This window comes from Ctenopharyngodon idella, chromosome 23, assembly GCF_019924925.1.
Source record: "Ctenopharyngodon idella isolate HZGC_01 chromosome 23, HZGC01, whole genome shotgun sequence".
NCBI classification, from domain to species: Eukaryota; Metazoa; Chordata; class Actinopteri; order Cypriniformes; family Xenocyprididae; genus Ctenopharyngodon; species Ctenopharyngodon idella.
This window is the reverse complement of record NC_067242.1, coordinates 5353252-5376445: the sequence shown is the minus strand read 5'-3', so window position 1 is coordinate 5376445 and position 23194 is coordinate 5353252. Positions and strand designations below refer to the sequence as shown.

Here is a 23194-nt window from a genome sequence, read left to right as displayed (position 1 = left end):
GTGAACCAGTCTCTAAGGCCTCTTTATACACACACACATTCAACCATAATAGTAGTGAATATAGCCTGCCAATCCAAAGGGGAAATTAAAACAAAAAGGATGAACCTATATCTCAGAGACCTTCACTTCGCTGCCTTGCAATACTAGCAGACAATCCTGTCTACAGGGATAGTAATGGCTAGGCAATCCAGAGCAGTCAGATGGGAAACGCAGCACGCCTAAATTTTGCACGCCTAGGGTTAAGACGATCAACCACAAGCTAACAATTTTTCATTGACTCACAGACTGAAGGCTGTTACCTTCACCACCCATAAGCATTCACAGAAACAAAATATGACCGGCATGTCAGTCTACAATTCAGCGGAACATTTTATCCATCACCTTAGGGAAAGATTAGGTTCGACGTGCCCTTTTCGAAACAATCACTCTTTTCTCATATTTTCTTTTGGCTTGGAGAAGGCTGAGGGGATGTACAAGCCGTCATTGTCCTAAAGAAAGTGTAAACATGTAGAGCTGTAAACTGTTGAGAGACTCTGACCCAAACGTCATGTGCAAAAAAAAAAAAAAAAAAAAAAAACACCAACGTACTGTCACCATGCCGAACAAGGTTAACTTTCCACGAAGCAAGCTAGACTTTTCTTTCTGTTTTAACAGCTCAAGCCTTTAGGGGACAAGGTAGCAGCTCGCTCACCAAAACTGTCTACCATTCTCCATAGTATGTGACAAGTGTTAACCAAGCCTACTGTAATAGGCTCCTGCAGCTGCAAGCTGTATTTGGAACGATAATAACCTCTCCGCTGTCACTCAAAATGTTAGTAAAACAGACAAAAAAAGGAGTTGGGGTTGGGACCAGAGTCCGTTACAACAGTACAGAGAATGAAAACACCTCCCGATGGAGTTATTAGCTTACATGCGACTGTTGAAGAGTGTAGAGGGAGGGGCCATGACTTGAGGCTATGGCTATAAAGTTAGACCTGTGTTTTCATGATAACTGAGTAACGGCTTAGGGGTGCTTTATTTTGTTTATTTTTTTCTTACTATACCTTTTGAAATGACTGGTTGAGACTGGTTGGTTCTATGAGCTAAAGGGACATTCTTTTTGTCTCAAGAGAATTGAATATTGTTTATTCAAAGGAAAATTAGAAATTAAGTTTGGGTGTGAAAGTACCTTTACACACTGCATGTGTGCTGTTGACCTCAAATAGACTTTCTTGCCAACATCAGAAAATAATTTAAAAATGGGTGCAAATCATGTTTCATGTTCCCCAGCGACTGATGTGTCTATCCAAACAACCACCCACTGGTTTGACCTACCTTCCAAAACACAAATGATTAGAGCAGCACCATTTAGAAATGGGTGGCACAGAGCGCATGTGGTGCAGGGCTGGCGAAGGGTGTGGACATGTCAAGTGGTTCAATACTGTTCAATTCCGTGAGAGTAAATTACATCAACCCAGCCCCAGTAGCCACAATCGGAGAGAGGTCTTGAGCATCATGCTTAATCTTTGAGACATATTTTTAGATGCTAATTTATTTTGAATGGGCATGGTGCAGGAGACCACGCCGCATGCTTTCATAAATGGCAATTATGATTAACATTGATGGATTTAGCGTGTCCGCTTTCATTAGCACTGCTAATTAGACTGTTCAGAGAGACACGGATTCTCAACAATCACATTAATAAATTCCAGTATTTTGAGGGAATTATTGCGTACTGCACTACTAACAGTTTATAGTCTTTAATAGGCAAATAACCCAATGAAAGAGGTAGCAGTAAAAGCTGAGAAAGAATGCAAAAGAGAAAATGTGCAATCACATGTGAAACACTGATAGCAAGCTGTCCATTTTTTGGTTTACACCTCTGAGATAACTCCTTGTCCTTCCTCTTAACCACATCCAAACTTGTTGGATGTTAATTTTTGTCAGGGAAAAGCAGAGAGGGCCACAAGACAAAGAGGGTACTGTGCTACCACTACAATATTAATTCCCCTCTACAATGGTGCACGTCAGCAAACGATTCTGTTTCTCCTCAATCCATCATCTGTCATTATCCATTAAAGCAATTTTGCTGTAAAACAGAAAGCATTATAGTTTGGAATTCGAAGAAACACAGAATACATTAGACCACAAAATGCCTAACATCCTGTTCTAGTTGGAGGAAGGAGCAAGAGCAATTAATTAGAGTTCTGCCCAGGGGGCAAAATGGCTAATATGCATTTACTGATTAAGTGAAACGCGTACACTAAGCGAGCCGTGGCATAGAGCTCGGTTAGGCCACTTTAGAGTGCCACACTTCTTCGCTAATGTACAATTCCCAAATGATCCAATATAAACACAGCTGAAGGAACTTGAGGAAGTTCTGTCATCAGCCAGCAGGGCAGGATGGATATCTGTGTATCATCCACTGACAGGATATGATGAGGAACTGCACTAAATTGGCTTAACTTTACCTCAGAGATTTAGTCTTAGTGTAGCAATGACATGAAGGAAGCTGCTGCAAACTTGCTGCAATTTAGGAAAAAAAAAATGTTATGAACTGGGCAAGAGTTAAACATCGTTATAACTACAGATTAAGATTTAGCTGTGGACTTTCACAAAAATGTGCAAAAGGTATAAACATACAGCAAAAAAAAACACTGAGACAATTATTTTGTGTGTTGGTTCGCCACTTGAGTTCTCAAGTTGATGTCCAATGTGAAGCTAAACCATTAGAGTGCAATACGATATTAAATGTTAATATAGGATTCAGCTAAAAATACATTTTATATAAGTAATATATATTCACTGTTGTTGTACATAAGAGAGAAAGAGAGAACAAAAATCCATTTTAGTCCATGAATAGGACAATGGAAAAAGAAATTGCACTATATGGTGTATAAGGGACACAGGTCTTCATTCGGTCTCTGTCAGGAGCCCATTTCACTGGTTATTACTAAGAGAATAGCCACCATTTGTCCCACCTTGACATCTGATAGGGGGTATTATTACTGAGCCAGAGTGGCCACTGCCCTTTGGAGAAGGGCGCATGGTTAAGAAGATGAAAAGTCAAGCTATAGAAAAGAACGTGGATTGAGTATGAGGGAAGGAGGTGGCTGACTGGGGTCAGAGGGCAGATGTGCACAGTCTTCCATTAAAAATTCTATGCAACCCCCCTACCACCCAGTAACCCCGGTGTCTCCCACCCTTGGGCTGACACTGATTCTGCAGTGGTAGAAGGTGACATGTGAGCCTCTCCTCTAATGAGGACTAAATTCATTCCTACTACGTGCAGAGAGAAATAGGGTCAGCTTAAAGGTAATACCTTTTGCTATGCTAATTACAATACTAATTATTTGGAGATACTGTATATAAAAAGTTCCCACAGGCTAGAATGTCTGACACTGCATTAGTCCGACAGCAAAAAAAAAAAAAAAAAGGAAAAGACAGTTATTATAGATGTGTATCTAAGTGCATTATTAAATAAAACAACCCACAAATCCAATTTAGCACTGTCAGGACAAGCTGATGATGAAGATATGACCTACTGACTTTCTGAGAAGGGTTAAAAGCAGACCCAAATGATGACTGTTAATGTACAGTATGAGACAACGAGCATGCATAAAGAAAACAAGACCACTGCTTAACTATCTGGCCCATCTACATACTGCAGTCTAATAAGTGCTCTCTTGTTGATAATGAACAGAATGCTTAGGGAGGTCAACTAGAGGTAAACCAGTGGGTGGCGTCCATGAGAGAAAGAGAGAGGTAGACAGAAAGAGAAAGATTGAGAGAGCATGTGCATGGATGAGAGCATGAGGTCCCTCTGGGCTATGTCCTGGGTCACTTGGAGTTTCCCCATAATGTCCAGCTTATTCTTTCTTTAAGAGGAAAACTGTGGTTATAACTGCACTGAGAGTAATTCAATTAACTTGCTTTCCTTGCGTGCCTTGCCCCCTCTCCTTCCTTTCACCCCCTCGCCTTCCTCCTCATCCAGGCTAGTACAATGACGGCGACAAATGGGGGCAGGGAAGGGATAGAAAGTGGTTCCTTTGACCAAGTCTGCATCATATCTCATGGGAACAGTGTCATGGTCAACAGTGACATACGGAATTGGGACACTCACACCCTTCAGATGCTGATTTTTTATTACATAAGCGGAAGAAGGAGAACAAAAGAGAAATCTTTGCTTTGTCAATTGTCTGACATTCGTTTCAACATCTTGGCATTTGACTAGTTTCCTTATTCTTTGTGTGTCCTTATTCATTATCATGTACATTCTCACTTTATCTCTTTCCTTTCCCAACAGGTTATCTTTTCTCTTCAAAAAGGAAATCAAGTTCCTGGAATTACGCACTTTAGAGGGCGCACACTGAGACAACCAGGTGGTGTGTTGTTTTCTTTCTATTGCAATTCCGGTGCATTCTGTTGTGGCCCGGGCAATGTGCTTGTGTCAAAGTGTGTGCACACATATGTGTGGTGTCTTGTCGTGCAGCAGTTTGATCAAAGCACCGATGCCAAAGATGATGCCAAAGTTTGGAGGGCAAAATGACCTCTCCATTCACAAACCCACAGTGCCGCTGCCAACTTGGAGACCTCGTGAAAGATAATTAGCTCATGCTATGACCAGCAGACCTGCTGGAAACTGGAGGAAAGGATAGGAGAGGAGGGACTGACAGACTTAAGCTGGCATTGAGTCTGAAACATTACAAGACCACGTACATCCCACTAAGGGGTTGATTTACTCACAGGTCAGTTTGCAGCTTTTGAGACGTGCTATTTAATGGCAAATTATAGTGTGAGAAAAATGCCACATTCGCACACAATCAAACCCCCTAAAACGAACACCAATCCTCTGAAAGACAAGACCAAGAGGAAAGCAAACAAAGGGGCGGGCGAGCGGAGTGTGAACTGCCTCAACTCAATCAGAGAGCCTTTGCCCCATTCATCACTGTCTCTTTCCAGCCATCAAACTTACTACCAACACTGTCGCAGAGAAAACAAAGAAGGACAGCCCTCGGCTACACTCAATCTAGAGCGAACGAATGTGAATGAGATGAAAGTTAAGTTCTCAAAACAAGATCTCACAGGCTAAATTTACAAAAAAAAAAAAAAAAAACATTCAAAAATACAACCTGAAAAACTCAATTTGCCATCTTAGCATGGGGCCCAAGTGGAGCTGAACCTTATCAAACCCAAATCCCCATCCAACTGGTCCCTTAAGCTCAGAGCGGTGTGGGCTGAACCATAGCTGGGAAGGAGCCCCATCAATCAAAAATAAAGGGCCATTTGCGGCTCTGGCGGCAAACTAAACAAGGCCAGCATGTGCAGACATGGTGCATTAGCTCTCCAACAGGACCACATCAATTAAAGCTTAGGCCCTTCTGATGTTCTCCAGGGGAGTTTAAAAAACCAGGTTGTCTTAAATCAGATCTTTAACCAATCTTACTGAGAACCTTAACTTTTGGTTCCTAAGCAGTGGTAAATTCCCCCCATTCATCTCTCTCTCTCTCTCTCTCTGTGTTCTCGTAAGTTCTCGGATTCCATATTTGGGCCTCTACATGGAAACACTGTTGCTAATGAGCTTCATCTAAACAAATTCAGAGATTTATGTTCCACTGCATTTTTACATGCGTAATGCATAATTAAATTACTGCAGTTTAGACAATGAGAACTTTACTTTTTGTAGATGACCCCGTTTTCCTGTGCTGTTTTTCATATTGCTATTGCTAGACGCCACGGACATTTCACACTTTATGGTACATTTTATTAGACAATATATATATATATATATATATACTTATGTAAGCAAGATAAGTCCTATTTTTGGTCTTCCTAAAAGATAAAGACTTATGTTTTATGTGTTTTATGTGTAGATTAACACATAGATGGCCTGAAAGCTAATCGACATGAACTAAATGCCAAGGGGTCTTCAACAACAGTTTTCGGTAATGCTTTCGGCAAAACAATTTTTGGTAACACATAAGAATACTGATCCTTCATTAATGAATAACTACACAGGAACAAATGAGTAATGCATTATTAACACTCTAGTAACTACTATTAACTAACAAGAAACTCTGATTAATGTAAGTAAAGGTAGTAAGTAATAGTGCTCAGTTGAATGTGGTAGTTCACTATTAGCTAATCAGTAACTACTGTTTATACATATATATACACCTCCCAGATACTAAGCCCTACTAAGGACTACTATATACAGGTTCATAATTAACATGAATGATGCATAATGTATAATTAATTCTAAAGTAAAGGTCATGGTAACCCACTAGTAATGACTGAAGTATTACCAAAGCCTTCAGAAGGAATTACTAATTATTTGGATCAGTATTCTAAAGTGAAAAACATGATAAAAACAAAAAACAGACTGTCTAGTAACTACTGAAGTCATTGTAAATTGTTGAGGTTTTTGTACATTTTTGTACAGTAATTACTTCTGATGTATTTGGTAACACTTAAGTAATTACTAGTGGGTTACCATGATCTTCACTTTAGAATACTGATCCAGATAAGTAGTAGTTCCTTTAGAATTATGTAGTACCTCTTGAGTTATTAATATCCAATACTTTACAAAAACCTCAAAAGTTTACAATGACTCCAGTAGTTACTAGAGAGTTATCATGTTTCTCACTTTAGAATACTGATCCAAATAATTAGTAATTCCTTCTGAAGGATTTGGTAATACTTCAGTCATTACTAGTGGGTTACCATGATCTTCACTTTAGAATCAATTATGCATATGCATTATTCACATTAATTATGAACCTGTATATAGTAGTTCTTAGTAGTTCTCTGGGAGGTATGAAAAAAATAGTAGTTACTGATTAGCTAATAGGGAACTACCACCTTCACCTGAGCACTATGGCTTACTAATTCATGAATCAGAGTTTCTTGTTAGTTCACAGCAGTTACTAGAGTGTTAACAATGCATTACTCATTTGTTCCTGTGTAGTTATTCATTAATGAAGGATCAGTATTATAAAGTGTTACTCAATTTTTTATACCTGCTTTTTTATCATTTCAATAAGCCACATCTTTAAATCTTAATCCAGCGGTGAGATAAACAAATTGTTCTTTAATCACGCAACTAAAGATATTCTTAAGAACATCTGAGCTGGAACAAAAAGGAAATGAGCAACAGGATTTTCTCAGCTGTGACGGCTCACAGTGGAGAACAGAAACTTCCATATTGGGAAACCTGTTCTGTGTGGAAAGCTGGAGAGGCCTTTGCCAAATGCTCTTTAGAAGCTTCATCATTCTTTTGTCAGAGGGGGAATTTTGAGATTTCTAATGTCTTCTGTGATCTACTGTGACAAGGGAGGAGGTTTGCTACTTCTTTGTTAAATCCAAATAGATTTTTCTCACTCCTCACTCCTTTCTCTCTCATTTATCCAACTATAACTTGTACATCCTGTAGTGTTTTGTATTTGAATCTTTCCCTTTTTTCATCCTATCTGCCTCCCCCTCTTCATCTACTCACTTTCTAACACTCTCTTCCTTTTCTTCCCCACTTCCCTACTTCATCACTTTCTCCTCCCCTCATAGATAAGCTCACGCTGAGTGGCGAAGTGCCTAGGCTTTCTGAGAGAGAGAGACGAAGAGCGAGAGAACGAGGAGGACATGAATCAAGCCGGTGACAGAACAGCAGGGAGGACAGCAGATGTCACAGAGAGAGAGAGCTTTTCAATCAGCCTGTCCTTCCAACACACGGGCCAAGGTGAAGCGCTTTAGCGGCGGAAACCCCTTGCCCTGACACACACATACCGAAAGATACACACAATTTAATCTTTCTCATTAGCCAGACCGCTTTACAACCTCAAGTTGCCCAGTGTCATGTGAGGGGGTTAGAGGGCCAAAGAGAAAATGAGGTGAAGAAATGAATACCACAGAGTGAGAAAGGCATGACTGTGGAAAATAAAGTACACAACAAACTAGTGTTGTCAAAAGTACTGACTTTGATACCAAGTCAGTGCTGAAATTAAAAAAATGTGATGCTTTGAGCACTGTTGAGTAGATTTATAAACACCTCTGATTGGCCATTGTGTTCACGCGCTCAACATATATGTCTGTGATTGGCTACAACGCAAGGGAGAGTTTGAAAGCACATGAAAGTGTTTGAATTTGAAAGCGGTTTAAAAGCGGGAGCATTTGAAAGCAGGCGTCTACCAGCGGACCGGTCCTCTGATAGACGCCTGCTTTCAAATGCTCCCGTGTCCGTGTAAGCGATCGGTGAACAGAGTCAAAGATGTCTATTTACAACGTGTTTTTGAAGTGTTGATCATTGTAGCCAATCACAGACATATCTGATGAGCGTGTGAACACAATGGCCAATCAGAGGTGTTTACAAATCCGCTCAACAGTCCTCAAAGCATCACATTTTTAAAATTTCATTTCACTTCGATACTAAGTTGGTACTTTTGACAAACAACAATTGTTTTAGAGCTATGAAATTAATCTGGTTAGCATAGCTCAGATAACATGCTACTGGACGAATTTGATGAGAAAAGTTTGAGTTCACATTGAAAGTCTGATTGTATCTCTGAGCACACTATGAAACATTGTTAAGATCTCTTCAAATAGTCTTTTTGAGGAGATGGCCTAATAATGGTTGTTTTAAAACACATTACAGAAATACTCCCCCTGGCTTTCACTGGTCGAACAGAAAAATAGCCACACCCCAGACTCACGCCATTGCTTGAACTGTTACTGTGTTAGGCTGGTCAGGATTCTCAAACAAACAACAATGGTTTGAAAGCACCACAGAGTTTAAACTTTTCAGGGGAACCAACCTCCTGTTCCAATCCAATCTCCTGTTCTCAACAGCCTATGTGGGCACTTTTGTGTATGTTTTCCTATGTTTATGCCTCATTTTCCATCTGGACTGGCTTTAGTAACACCACCTCGCTGTTGCTCCATATGACAGCTGCTGCCTCCTTTCCCTGTACCCAGAATTCAGTGCAGAGCCAGAACAAATGTGATTTAGAGGCAGTCTAGGGACAAGAAACAACCTCCCAACACAGCAAACAGCTCAGCGCAGTAGCAAAAATCCTTGTTTTGCGGTCTGCTTTCTGTCTGCTCTGCGACACAAAGCACATCAACCGTAAAGAGAAAAAATGGCATCTTCGTGAAATGAAACAGGAGTGGTACACCTGTTTTAGGAGCTCGGATGGAGTCAGGCAAGGCTCTCTGCCTCTCATCAACAGCTCACAAATGGCCCGGTACTGCTTTTGATCCTACGATTGCTTCCCTGACCCTCCCTGAGAATAGATCGCCGTGCTTATGTTTGTTAACAGGGGCCATAAGTATTTAAAACAATCTCTGTCAGGCCAAGCCTCCTCCACTGCCCAGAGGTCAAAGCATTCCCTGCCTTTAAAAACCCTCGTCATTGAGGATGAAAGGAGGTCCATTGCATTCCATACTTCTTTGGTTTTCCCTTCCGTGACAACCGCTGATGAATGTTCATGCCATACGTCTCCCTCACTGTGTTTATTCATTGCGGAGGAGTGGAGAGGGCCAGTGTTAGGTGTCTGGAGGAAGCAGGGAGAGTTACGGCCATTCCCAGCCTGGCTATGGTGCCTCTCAGTGGGGGAGAGGAGACCCACGGGGCCCCTACTGCACTGGAGCACACAAACAACAGATCGAGACCCTGCCTGAGTGGAAGAGCTGTGTTGATATTTAAACACCAGTGAGATCTACTGTTTCACCCTTTCTCTTCTCAGCCACAACACTAAATCACATCAACAGCAGGGCATCTGAGCAACTGAATGAGTGTGTTTCTATATGAATTAAACCTAAAACTTCTTTATGAAACAACCCATAACTAAATCAAAGGCATCTACTGTTAGTGTCTCCATGACTAATCAGCTTTATCCAAGTCTCCGAGCAACACAGATACAGGATGTGTGGTTTGTTTGGCAAGCCAAAAGTGTATTTGCTTTCTCTGCAGGACATGTGGCACTTTGCGGGCTGACCCAGCAGGGCGGCGCTGAAGGTTGGTCACTGTAAAGCTGCGCTTTCAAGCTTAAGTTTACTGCGGAAACATAGGGCCTTTTAGTGACCTCCTTTGGGACCATTCTTGAGCAAGCATTCTCTGAATGCCATCTTGACTATTCACAAGTGCACACACATGCACAAATCAAAACCGACCGGCCATTGTTGCACATTCTCTGACTAAGTACAAAGAATACTGCTTTAAGCAGCAAAGCTTTCGAGAGCAAAGCTACACTCTGTCCTTTACCACGTTTCAACAATTCCGCCATCCAACACATCCCCTCACCGCTTCAAGACAGGAATCTAACAATCGGGAGGAAATGTTTCCAGTTTTTGTTAGGTCAGCGGATTGGGGCGCATCAATGATTCATAATGCTGTCAGAGGAATGTGTTATCTGCAGAGGGCGGCCTCTGACACAACACAGTACACACACAGAGACACACTATGACCTCACTGAAGTCCATCTGCTTTAAGAGCACTAAATACACCCGTGTGACACATTCAACAATGCTGTCAGCCTTTTTTTCTTCAAAAATGTTCTTGCAGTAAAACCATGTTATTTTATCATAAAATAAAATGTTAAATATATAAGTTTAAATAATAAAGAATGAAAATATATATTTAAAAATGTTCATATAAATATATCCATTGGCTCCAATCACAAACAAAACATGCCTGACATCATTCTCGTGCAACACCCAGTGTCGACTCTGATCTGGCAGCTGTTTTTTGTTCACAAGTGGACATGAAGCATTTCTTGTTTGCTTTGTTGATAACGGACATGTTATGCTGAGCATGTGCGTTCCATTTGTTGCTAATTAGATTGCGAGCGGCGCACTGAAGCGTGTGTTGTAGCTTCCCTCGCTCGGCAGTCCATCTGATAAAGAAGCCATTTCGGCCATCAACAGTTTCCATTATGCAAGAGGCCCTTAATGTGTGTCCAACTGAATCTGGGAGTCAAGAAAACACTCCCTAATCTATAGAAACCAGATCCACCAAACAGATGTCTATCTGGTCATAGAATTGAATTAGAGATAGAGGTAATGGTGGTGGTGGGGGGTGTCAATCTCTGTCGCTCATAACTTTCAGCCAGTCGCAACAAAAATTACTAAACAACTTTAAATTTGTTTGAATGGCTGTTCTGCACAGCAATTTAAAATGATAGATTGAAGTGGAAAGATTATAGAGTGGTATGAACCCCAGTGAACGGCATATGTTGCCTTGGAGGGGAAATACAACCGCAGCACGCTTTAGGATTGGGAAAAAAGCCCTGGAGCAGAGTTCCCGCAGAAAACGCAGCACGGAGGGCATGAGTGTGTCTTCAAGTTAGCACTTAAATGGTTCTGCTATTTTATGAACCGCGACCACATGCAAAGGCATAATGCAAAACCAAGCATGGACATTTGGCATGTGGTACAAAGAGCATTTTTGAGTAACGGATGAAGAAAGGCCGTAATCATGTCTTTAACATTGGGGGGCACCATATTTTGTGTTAAGAATGGTAAAAGTTCCAGGTCTATTGTAGTTATTAAGTAATCAATTTAAACTATTTCCAAATATATATATATATATATATATATATATTTAAAAATAGCCTATATTCCCTCTTATTTGTATGTCTAATATGTCAAATAATAGCATTTTTTCAATTCAAAACAGCGAAATTTCATAAAAATGTTGAGTAGTTAGTTGCTGAATATTTAAATCATAAAACAGTCGTCAAATATTAAATGTTTAGCTACTTACTTGCCACATACTCTTTCACTGCTAAAACGAAAGCATCACATTGAAATTCGCACTCATCTTCTGCAAACCGTAAGCCCCGCCTTCTTTGATTTGATTGGCCATCTCAGTCATTCTGACGGTGATGTTAGACCGCTGAGGCAGACCAGTCTAAAATGTAACTTTTAAAACTTTTTTTGTCATCCTAACAACAAACAGAGAGCGGTGAATAATGGAGTACAGCAGAGCAGCATCAGTAATAGTAAATATTGAGGGGGGACAATTTGACCATTTCTGGTTATTGGGGGGGACTTGTCCCCCTTAATGTCTATGGTGGTTACGGCCCTGGGATGAAGCCACTCAGATTTTTAAAGAAATACAAAAGAAATGTCTTCTAAACAATTTGATGTAAACACAAAATGACATTCGCAATCCACTGCTAATTTGAATTAGGCAGTTTGATGGGAGGGGCTAAAAATAAGAAGTATTGATCATGTCAGCCGAAAAGGACATTTGTTTTAGAGGCGGAGAAATTTATACTTTGATAGATTTTGAAGACTTTTGGAATAAAGCACTTTTGTATCATGGACGAAAAGAAAACAATAAAGCTACTATCCAGTTTGTGTGCAAATTATGTAAAATCGGAAGGACTCCATAATCCAAAATTTTGATTATGAAGTCTATTTCGAACGACTTCATAATCCTAAACAGTTCCATATAAAAATCCCAGCACACTTTAAAGAGCTCACGTTAAACTCATTTATATCCACTGACTGCCTCGGGAGCTAAACTTGCAATTCTTTAACTTGGCTTGTTCGAACACAGGCTGGATAATTTCATTAGGAGGGCTCATTATGTCCTCACCATGTGTGTATCCACACTCCATTCACTCTAAGTATCCCCTGGTTGGAGATTTGTGTGTGTGTGTGACTAGAGGGGGGTCTGGTCGTTTCTGGTCAGCGAAACCTGAACTCTCAGAAGAGACGGACCCCCTACGAGTAGACAGTGCGGGGTCATCTGGGGCTGTAAATCTCTGTAGGTTTACAGAGCCATAAAAAGGTAAAGATCCTGATAAACGGTGCCATTAATACAAGGCATTCAGTGAAAACAAAGGACTCCAGGCGGAAGACTATCTGGGTGGAGGGGATACAGTAACAGAGTCGGTCACACTCTGACAGTACAATGACGTCCCTCAGACCCGCCAGCACAAACAAAGGAAACAGACGGAAAGAGAAGGAGAAAGAGTGAGAGAAGATGGTGGAAACAAACTACACCAACCAAACCACATGTGAACTATTGAATCATGATGTAAAAATAAAAAAACTAGCTTTCAGTACTTTATTATTTTACCTTTTGGCATGACAAAACTGACAAGACAGTGTGTAAAAAGGAACTTGAACACACAAGTATACACAATATGTGTTATTTTTAACACATTTACAGAAAAAAAAAATGTTTTTGGAAAATCTTGGTGAAATCAGCACTAAAAGAAGCCAAGCACACATGTGGCTCTCTGCTCTACACCAGATGAACGTCTTGCACATACTCAAACAGCACCAGCAGGTGGCGCACCTCCACACCAAATACTGAACACTTACTTGCACTCTCTGTCTTCCAGGTCAAAGTGTGGGTTGAAGTTGATCAAAATCCTCTGGTTCGGTCCTGGAGCTGTAATCACCCATATGCATTTCTGAGATGGGTAGTAAGACACCGGATAACCGGGTGAAGTGAGGTAATTTGCGCTACTGATTTTGATATTGTCCCCACATTTGTCTGAAAGAACAGAAAAGAAAAAAAAAATCATTCATACTGAAAATACATTGCTGGTCACCAACATTCAACACTGTACGTTGTGTTTTGAATGCTGCGAACCAAACTTTTTAACTAGCTGAATCAGGTTTATCAGGAAGATCATGCTTATTGACCAGCTTCTCCTTTTCTGTTGGTTTACCAAGCAATAATCCATACCCCAAATAGAGACTACCTACAGTAATATTAAAATAAAAATGAGTTTTAACACAGTGGCTTTTGTTTCAGTAACGTTTCCATTGTGTGACATTGTCTTAATGCTTTATTTTAGAATATTTAATACAATAAAAGCACTGTAGTTTGACATAAGAATGACTTTGCCGTTTCTCTCCAAATATTCAGAGAAAATCTCCTCTAGTCATTTCTGACCTATTTCTAAGCACTAAATAAAGGCTTGATATTTTCGCCTACATTTAATGTCATTATGTGGGAGGGGAAGCATGACCTTTGTCTCTTCCATATTTTATTTATTTGCTCTTTCAACTACTCTACAGCTGATCAACACTGAATTTTATCATATCCATTAACAACAAACAAACTCATGGAGCACATGGTTTAACGGAGATGTTTACATACAAACTAACTTTTTATTGAACAAAACAGGGTTTTAATGTAAAATTGTTAACATAGAATAAAGGTAAGTATACAAAAACAAGATATCAAGATATTTGAGCATCTTTCTTGAGCATGGACTTAATGTTTTAAATAAGGTCCAGTAAAGTTTAATGCATAATAATGTAAATTCAAAGTCTTTTCATGACTTTATCATGCTTTTTGATATTGTTGAAATACAACAAAAGTGAATAAACACCCTGTAATCTCTCTTAAAAGTCTAGAATTTGTACTATTTAATCATTATTTTAATTTATGGATGTATACGCATTACTTTTCAACCCATGCTCTCTATAGGTGACTGAAGACTACATGCAAGTGACCCCAGGAAATTTCGCTTGAATCCTTCTAGACTTTATTCCGGACAGACACGATGCACATTGTGTGACTTTTGTGTGATTTAGCAATACACGCGCATAATTGCGCAAATATTACTGAAAAATACAGAACTTCTTACAGTAATGGCCTAGTCAATAATACCATAACAACCTAAGTTTATAAATAATATTAGCTTATAGCTATATTTACCTAAACGTATTCACGACTACGACTAATGGGACAAAATTATTATTTATAATTGTATAGTTCACAGTATCAGGCCAGTCAGTTAGGCGTCGGGTTTTCAGGAATAATTTTAACAATGTTATAAAGTTGTTTCCCTAATTTGGCCGAGATTAGGGTCAGAAACGCAAAACTTTTTAAGTTATTAGACGAACGGAAAACTTCAGGGTAGCACTTTTTTATTTTTTAAATTTTTATTAATTACTAGCAAACATAATATAATGGTAATGAGTAGTTAATCTGTATTCAAATCTTAAACTTATAGCCTATATGAAAATGAGTTTCGTGACATTTTGAAATATTTGAACGCACATTAACTTCATTTACGAAATATAATGTCATAAGCCTATTTAAATTATGATGAAAAATTAATAATACAAATGTAAAATAAATTTTGTAAACATTAATATTATTAATAGAAGTTGTGAACGCATTTGACCACAATCAAACACTGCGTTTATTGCACAGTCGAAAAACAAAAACAAGAACTGAATATGAGAGCGGATAAAAGGCATGGTTTTGACTGGCCATCCAGTGTCAGAAACAGGCGGCAGGTGAGAGCAGGTGACCAGACTGAAGTCGCAACCCTTTCCTCATCTAATCCCCCACAAAAGTCATTAAAACACCCCGGTAACTCAGTTGACACTCACCATTTTTGAAAGCACTGACGATGAGAAAGATTCCCGTAAAGAGGATCAACACTAATCCACAATGCATCCTCGATTCCTAGAGTTCTGTGTGTGAAAATGATACAAATTTGAAAAATGAAGAAAAAAGAAAATCCTTAAATGGTCGTTTAGTGATAATTCCTCTCGTTCGCAAGGAAGGAAACCAAAAGAACGCGTAAAAGGGGCTGTGAGCTGTAGAAATGCGGGGTTTTGTGCGTCTTCAGGTCGCTTGCATCCTGCCATTCAGCTCTGGTTTCCTCTGCGCTCTCCCAGACGCGATCCTCTCTCCTTTGCCATTTCCTTCAGCCTGTTAAAGAATGACAGAAAAAACGTTGCAGTTCCGCGAAATAGCCGTAATCCTGTGCGTAAAGCGGGTGAGAGAGATCGCGTGTAGCTATACTTTGGCTAAAAGTGGCTTGGATACGCGAATCAGCCTCCGCGTAGTAACCCGGCGTTCTGCTTAGTCTCAAAATCTGAGTGAGGAACACAAACATCTGGCGATTGGCTTTGCCATAACAGCGTCTTAAACAAGGGATACACCCCCTAAATTACGCTTCTCTTCTTCCTAGAGTTTGTTGCTCTGCCGTGTGCCAGACGCGCAGGGGATTCTCATTGGTTTGATTACACATATGCAAAGCCCGACCTATATGGAGCCCAACCTCTCCTATAAAAGAGCCCAGAGACCCCTAGCTCTCTGTGAGACACTGTCCAGCTCTCGCGCGCTGTGGAAGCGCGGCACGGGTGCTTTCCTTAATGTCAAGCGACGATGGAACTTGCTGACCAAAATAAAGAACTAGCTTCAATAATATTAGCTCTCGCTGTATGTTGGATTTTGTACTGATTTATGTGGAAACCGTTTCAAACATGAAAATGCGTAAAACTGTAAATTTATTTCATTTATAGCTATTGTTTCATATTTGCATTGCATGTATCGTAGGCTATCTATATTATTTTAGTGCATTTTCTCCATACTTCATGTGAGATTTATTATTTTTCCTATTATTATTAATCCAGAACTTCGTTCAATATTGCACAATCCTGATTATTAGAAGGATGGAAATATTACAAATATGGAAATGTGTCCATGTGCATTTTCTTTAAAGGTTTATCACACTGAAATCTGTTGCAACCTTGTCTCCTTACACTGCAGGGTGACTTAAAACGCGTGTTTCATCCATAAATACAAAGCGGAGCATTAAACGAGTGTGATTTGCGCGCGTTACGCAGCAGTATGTATGAATAAGTTGGTCGTACAAGAGCGCATCGATTTCGCTTTCGTGCGCGACGGTGTCCTTATTCTAAACAGAATATGCTTGTCACTTCAACCGAATCCTTTCTGCTTAGACAAACAATCAGCACTTGCCTACAAGCTGTTAACCCCGTTAACATCCAGTACAGTATACGATCCGGCGATCGCCGTTATCTTCTGCAGCGATACTGTCCTCTCAAATCCGTAAACATCAGACTCGGAGCTGATCGCGTCTCCCTCTCCAAATAAGAGTCAGTCTCCGCTTGTATCCTTCATTTGGCTCTGCATTTGGCTTTGCGCAACAGCCACCGCCGCACTCAACGCGAGGAATCACAGGGTCCTGTCGTACTGAGTCAGGCTGAAATCTTCCAGTGACCGCGGGCTCGCTCATGCAGCCATTCAAAGAGGTCGAAACCAAGGGACGGGTCCGGAGATAAGGCAGAAAGCGCGCTTCATTCTTAAGGAATCTGAGAGAAGTTCTGCACTCCGCTGCGCGCCACGGGCTCCACGAGAACGCGAGTCCATCCAGAATGCCTCACGCCCTGTTCCATGATGCTGCCCCGGCAAGCCGCCTACACCATCCACTACACTGAAACAAAACATTTGTTGAATGAACACTACAATCAGATTGTTGAAATAATTCTAAATCATTTTCACAATAGAGTTTGTATATCACAACCTATTCTCAATAAAGCTTAAAGTAGATATTAAAATGTATTTTGTGCATGGATGGTGGGTTTAACATGAGTAGGCCATCAGTTAAAGTGGGACAAATAGGTTTTATGACCGATTGCCCTTATCAGGAGACAATCAAATATAACAGTCATTAATAATTGTCACAAGATTCTTTGTCATTCTCATTCTGAACGAGCACATGATGGAAGATCCGCCCTGCAAATGACTTTATGGTGGTTTTTCATTGATCATTGAATGGTCAATACAAAAGGTTTGTATTGTTGAAAACGTGAATTTGGGTACATTTGTGAGGGTTTGTTTTAACCAATATCTCACTTTAGCTTAGAGTGGGACACCTTTAAAAGCTCATGATTTTCAATCAACAATTACATTTTTTCCAGTAAGTTTTCATGCTGTACTGTAGCCTATGAGTTCCATGTTTTCTATCTCGACTCGAATTGATCTAGATGATGATCAAATGGACTTGTTGTGGACTTTGAAGTAGCTGTTTAGACCCTGGATTTTTGTAAATCTTTATTTTTGTACAGACAGTCTAGCTACAGTACAACTTCCACTGCTACCTCAGGATTGTGGCAGACATGTAGGCTAATATTTTATCACATAACCCATATATAACCGTTTAAACTGATGGAAAGGAAAGCATTTTTTTTTTTTCCCCTTTTGGTAAACTACAAACTTTCTGTTGACTGACAAGTCAATTTAAACTTCTATTTTCCGAGTCTATTAAATGCCATACTATAAAAATTCATCTAATGCTAAATCATTGAATCGGATTTTATATTTGTCAGGTAAGCCTATAAGCTCAATGAGAGTTTTTAAACGCTGGAAAAAAACAAACAAAAAAAAACACCTGCAATATGTGGTGCTTTGTTGCGCGAATTCTTCGCACTTCGTTGTTTTCATTAGAGATGTCTGAGCCTTCCTGACGGCCCCCAACCGCTACATATAACACATAGGCGGGCTTCCGAATCTAATACCTCGCTGAGGGAAACTGCACTGCTGGACAGAGGCTCAAGCCGCTCAACTGAGTGCTTTGTGTCCGCGCGCCGGGCTTCTAACAGACCGCCAGAGGACCAACACAAGCAGCAATACTGAGGGGAAGGGCTTAGCTTATGAATATTAACTAGGCCACGCTGACGTTGCTTGGTAACCGCTCTGGAGCGTCCAGTCACGTAAGCTAATTAATATTCATAAGTCGAGACCTTCAACACTGCAAGGCTATGGTCGGGAAGCAATTCTAGCGTAGGCCTACTATTCTTTTGGTAGCCTATATTATAATTACGACACAAAAAGTCGATATTATGACATACTGTAAGACGAAATTTTGATTAATTATGAGATGAAAGGTAAAAATGGTGACATGCTAAGTCATAGGCCTAATCAAAATTATGTGATAAAAAGGCATAATTGGGATATTAAAAATCGACTTTTATGTCGTAATTATGATTTACCAAAGCATGTTTTTTTTTTTTTTTTTTTTCCTTAAAAGACTAGAAGGGATACAGCTACGGACACTGGGCATTAAAATTAATATTGGGTCATTTAACTACTGTATTTGCATTATTGTAAGGGTAGGTTTAAGGTTGGGGTAGGTGTAGGCATTAATAAAACACAATCTGATAAGTAGCAAATTAATTTACTGCTATTTTATCGTGAAATTTTGCCTTACTTACAGCCATTGCTGTATCCCTTCCAGACACAACCCCTACGATTCCTTTAGTATATATTATAATTACGACATAAAAAGTCGACATTATGACATACTTCAAGTCATAATTATGAGATAAAAGGTAAAAAAGGTGAAATACTAAGTCATACGCCTAATTTTAACATAGGCCTACTAAATCAAAATCAAATCAAAATTGTGATAAAAGGCATAATTAGGATATTAAAAATCGACTTTTATGTCTTTTACCAAATTATGTTTATGATTTACCAAAGCATGTTTTTTTTTTTTCTAATGTTGTTGAAATGGGCTTCTATAGTAGCCTATACGCTGTATTTTGCGTACTTTTATTTAAAATGTAATGTGAAAGAGTACATGTTAGGCATTAATAAAAGTTTCAAACCGTCACATAACCTCAATATGTTTAATTCATAAGTGCCATGCAGTTATCACATTCGAAAATAAAAAATAGTAGGCTAATGTTGTATTTTAAACCAGTTTTGCATACAAACGTCTCAACTTTTAGTAGGCCTTTCAAATAACAAGGCAAGAAGGAGCAACTTTTACACTATACAAAAGGTTTTGTTAATGTAAATCTACGCTATTGTAACAGAAAAGTGCTTATCTTGTTTTTGAGGCCTAAACTAATTTCGTTGTTGGTCGATGTTTGGCAGATGTGTTGACCTCACTGGTTACCCATTACAATGATCACATGTGGCCACATTTGTCCAGTTCACTGATCTATTGTTGTTTTTACAGAAAGGAAGTGTAAATGCATTGCTCAGCATATGCTAATCTGAAGGGAACTCAGATGTTATAAACAAATCAACTTCCATTGTGATTGTGTCAGGGACTTATTTACAATCTTCTGAGGTTATTCTTTGCAGAAACCCAACATGCTTTTAAGTGGGAAAATACACAAGATAAAATTTAGTCAATTTTCTGATAAGACTTGGGAGAGCACTTCAATTAAAGCATTCCACACTTAGTAATGATACATTTGTTAAACAAAGGCACCTCATCAGTTTATGACCAATCGCTAATAGTAATCCCTGGCACTTTTGCGGATGGTACAGAAGGAGGGAGAGAGAAGCAGCCTTTCTATAAAATTGTATTTGACTAGACTCTATTCTCTGGGGGGTAATAAGGCTCTGTAACAATGAGATTGAGTAATTTCACAGCGTCTACGGCTGCCATATCTAAAATGGTGGTGGTTCTGCGGGAACAATGGAGAGTCCATTTAACAAATTTGTTCCTTCCTGTCCTGAGTTATCTTTCATACATTCCTGAGGAATAATTAGCACGCGAACAAAAGCACACATTCCAGTTGTCTGAGTGCATTTGGATTCTGTTAATGCATCTTTTCTTTCATTTCACAAGTAACCACTCAAAAGGAAAAAAATAAGCATTCATTTGATTACTATGAGGCTAGTATTAATATAGCATTTTGCGTATTAATTGAAAGTGTGGTGCTGTTTTGGAAAAGTTGGCATTACAACAAAACGGCCACCCAATTTGAAACTTTGTAAATTTTCTGATTTCAGCCTCTTAATAAGTCATGATAATTTTAGCCTTGCCTCTAAATGAGAGGGTGTGCCGATTCTCATATCTCTTCTGCCAATGCTGAAGCCACATGAAAGACTTGGTTTGTTTATTTTTGAGGTTTTGGACCGCTATTGCTAATAAAATAGCATTTACCGCATGAAGTCTCTAATGTTCACTTACATCTGGGATGAAACAGCACCATAAAAGCTAATATAAGTGACTGGCAGACAGTATTGGCATGAGCTGAATATGCATATATGACCTTTGAGTATTCAGAATGTTCAAATTTTAGACAAACTTCCCCTAATCTTTCATAAAATGTCAGTGTTTTATTTAAAATACCACAGTCACTTCTACTACAATAAAATGGTGGTGAGGGAAAAGATTTAAAATGCTTCTTACACTGTTTGAAGCAATTTGAAGCTAATTTCACAGCAGTAACAACAACTATGGTGCATGAGCTCCAGATACTTTTACTTTTTGACTTGTGAATTTCGCACCAAAGGCCTTTTTATGTCACGTTGCTTAATGTGTTTGAGTTATTATGCATCCAGAATACCAGTCAGAATTTAGATTAATTCACACCTTTGCCAGCTGTAGTAGTTATTGGCCTCAGAACACTTCACACACACAGACATGTGCATAAAGCTACATTAAAACCTAAACTTATACACTAAGGTCTTGTTTCCACCTGGTATTAAGATGCATTTTGGTTGATCGGATCACAAGTGGATGACGCTAAATACAGGTGTAAACAGGGTCTAAAACGTTTTGAGCTTGTCCACTTCTAATCACTTCCAGAGGCAGTCAAAAACGCAATCGACCGGATTGCTTTCATAGTGGAAACGCTCATGTAATCGAATGTGTTCGAAGACCGCCTACTCTCCGCCTACTGACCTAATGTGTAAACATTATGGAAAGCGCACTAGCCAGACGTGATTTAAGCTTTGTCGACTGAAGACCCAAGTTTGGTTTGAAGACGAAAAATGTACCAAGCACAATGTTCTCTCACCATTCCTGATTTCTAACACGTATTCAGCATGTTCAGCCGGCTGTCAGAGCAGTAACGAAAGTTGCTGCTCTCCGTATGTTTTTCCGTCATCTTGGGCGCGTTCATATGTAAATTGCATGAGCTTGTTTTGTCCATTAGATCAAAAGATCAGAAAAAAAACATATATTTACCCACCCATAGACCCTCCCCTTGAAGAAATCAGAACAGAAGTGGTTGAAAGTGGACAAAAGAGATGGATTAAAACACCAGGTGTAAACGGGTATGTGTCTCTCTCGTCCACTTGTGATCCAATCGACCAAAACACATCTTAATACCAGGTGGAAACAGGGCCAAAGTCGTCATTGGCAATGGGCACATTAAAGAATGACTTTCTGCAAACCCAATTTAAATGCAAAATCTATTGTGAAATGCGCTATGCAAATAAACCTGATTTTCAAGGTAAACAAACTATTAAAAAAAAAAAAAAAAAAAACCTTTAGACTTACACTGAAGCCACATTTAGTTTAGAGACCACAATGGGTCTCATTCAATTACCAAGTTAAGATTACATTTTAAATGTTTCATCTTAAATATATTATACACTATATGGTCAAAAGTATTGGGACATGATCTGACTATTACACCAACAGGGACTTTCATGACATCACATTCTAAATAAATACACATTAATATGGAATTGGTCCCCCCTTTGCACCTATAACAGCTTCCACTCTTCTGGGAAGGCTTTCCACAAGATTTTGGAGTGTTTCTGTGGGAACATTTGCACATTCATACAGTAGCACATTTGTGAGGGCAGACACTGATGTTGGACGAGAAGGCCTGGCTCACAATTTCTGTTCCAGCTCATCCCAAAGGTGTTCGATGGGGTTGAGGTCAGGGCTCTGTGTGGTCCATTCAAGTTCTTCCACACAAAACTCATCCAACCATGTCTTTATAGACCTTGCTTTGTGCACTGGGGCACATTCATGCAAGTTGGAAGCATAGCTTCTTCTAAAATGTCTGCTGAAGCATTACGTTTTCCCTTCACTGGAAGTAAGGGGCCTAAAAAAACAGCCCCATTCCATTATCCCTTCTCCAGTTGGCACAATGCAGTCAGGCAGGTAACGTGTTCCTGGCATCCGCCAAACCCAGACTTGCCCATTAGTCTGCCAAACAGAGAAGCCATTGCTCCAGAGTCCAATGTCAGCATGCTTTACACCATTCCATCTAATGCTTGGTATTGTACTTGGTGATGTGAGCCTTGCATGCAGCTGTTTGGCCATGGAAACTCACTCCACAAAGCTCCCACTGCACAGTTTTTGTGCTGATATTAATGCCAGTGGAACTCTTCAGCTATAGAATTAGCAGAGCACTGGCGCCTTAGCACTCGGTGACCGGTTCGCTCTGTGACTTTATGTGGTCTTCCGCTTCAAGTTGATGCTGTTCCTAAATGCTTCCACTTTCCAGTAATACCACGTGGACGTGGGGAGCAAAGCAGACAAGCTACTGTAGCTCAAATTGCTCAAGAAGTTAATGCTGGTTCTGATAGAAAGGTGTCAGAATACACAATGCATCACAGTTTGTTGCATATGGGGCTGCATAGCCGCAGACCAGTAAGGGTGCCCATGCTGACCCCTGTCCACCGCCGAAAGCGCCAACAGTGGGCATGTGAGCATCAGAACTGGACCAC

The 23194-nt window shown here is 39.8% G+C and overlaps 1 protein-coding gene across 4 annotated transcripts in view; it reads right to left on the bottom strand.

Moving 5' to 3' along the window:
• nrp1a (neuropilin 1a) overlaps positions 1-15935 on the bottom strand; it is a 73353-nt gene extending 57418 nt beyond the window's left edge. For all 4 annotated transcript variants that reach the window (XM_051881494.1, XM_051881495.1, XM_051881496.1 and 1 more), the window contains exons 1-2: positions 15340-15935; positions 13306-13480 (exon numbers count right to left, since the gene is read on the bottom strand). In XM_051881494.1, coding sequence (XP_051737454.1) covers positions 13306-13480; positions 15340-15406 — 242 coding nt within the window. In that variant the 5' untranslated portion in view covers positions 15407-15935. The remainder of the gene's footprint in view (positions 1-13305; positions 13481-15339) is intronic.
• Between the last annotated feature and the right edge of the window lie 7259 nt (positions 15936-23194).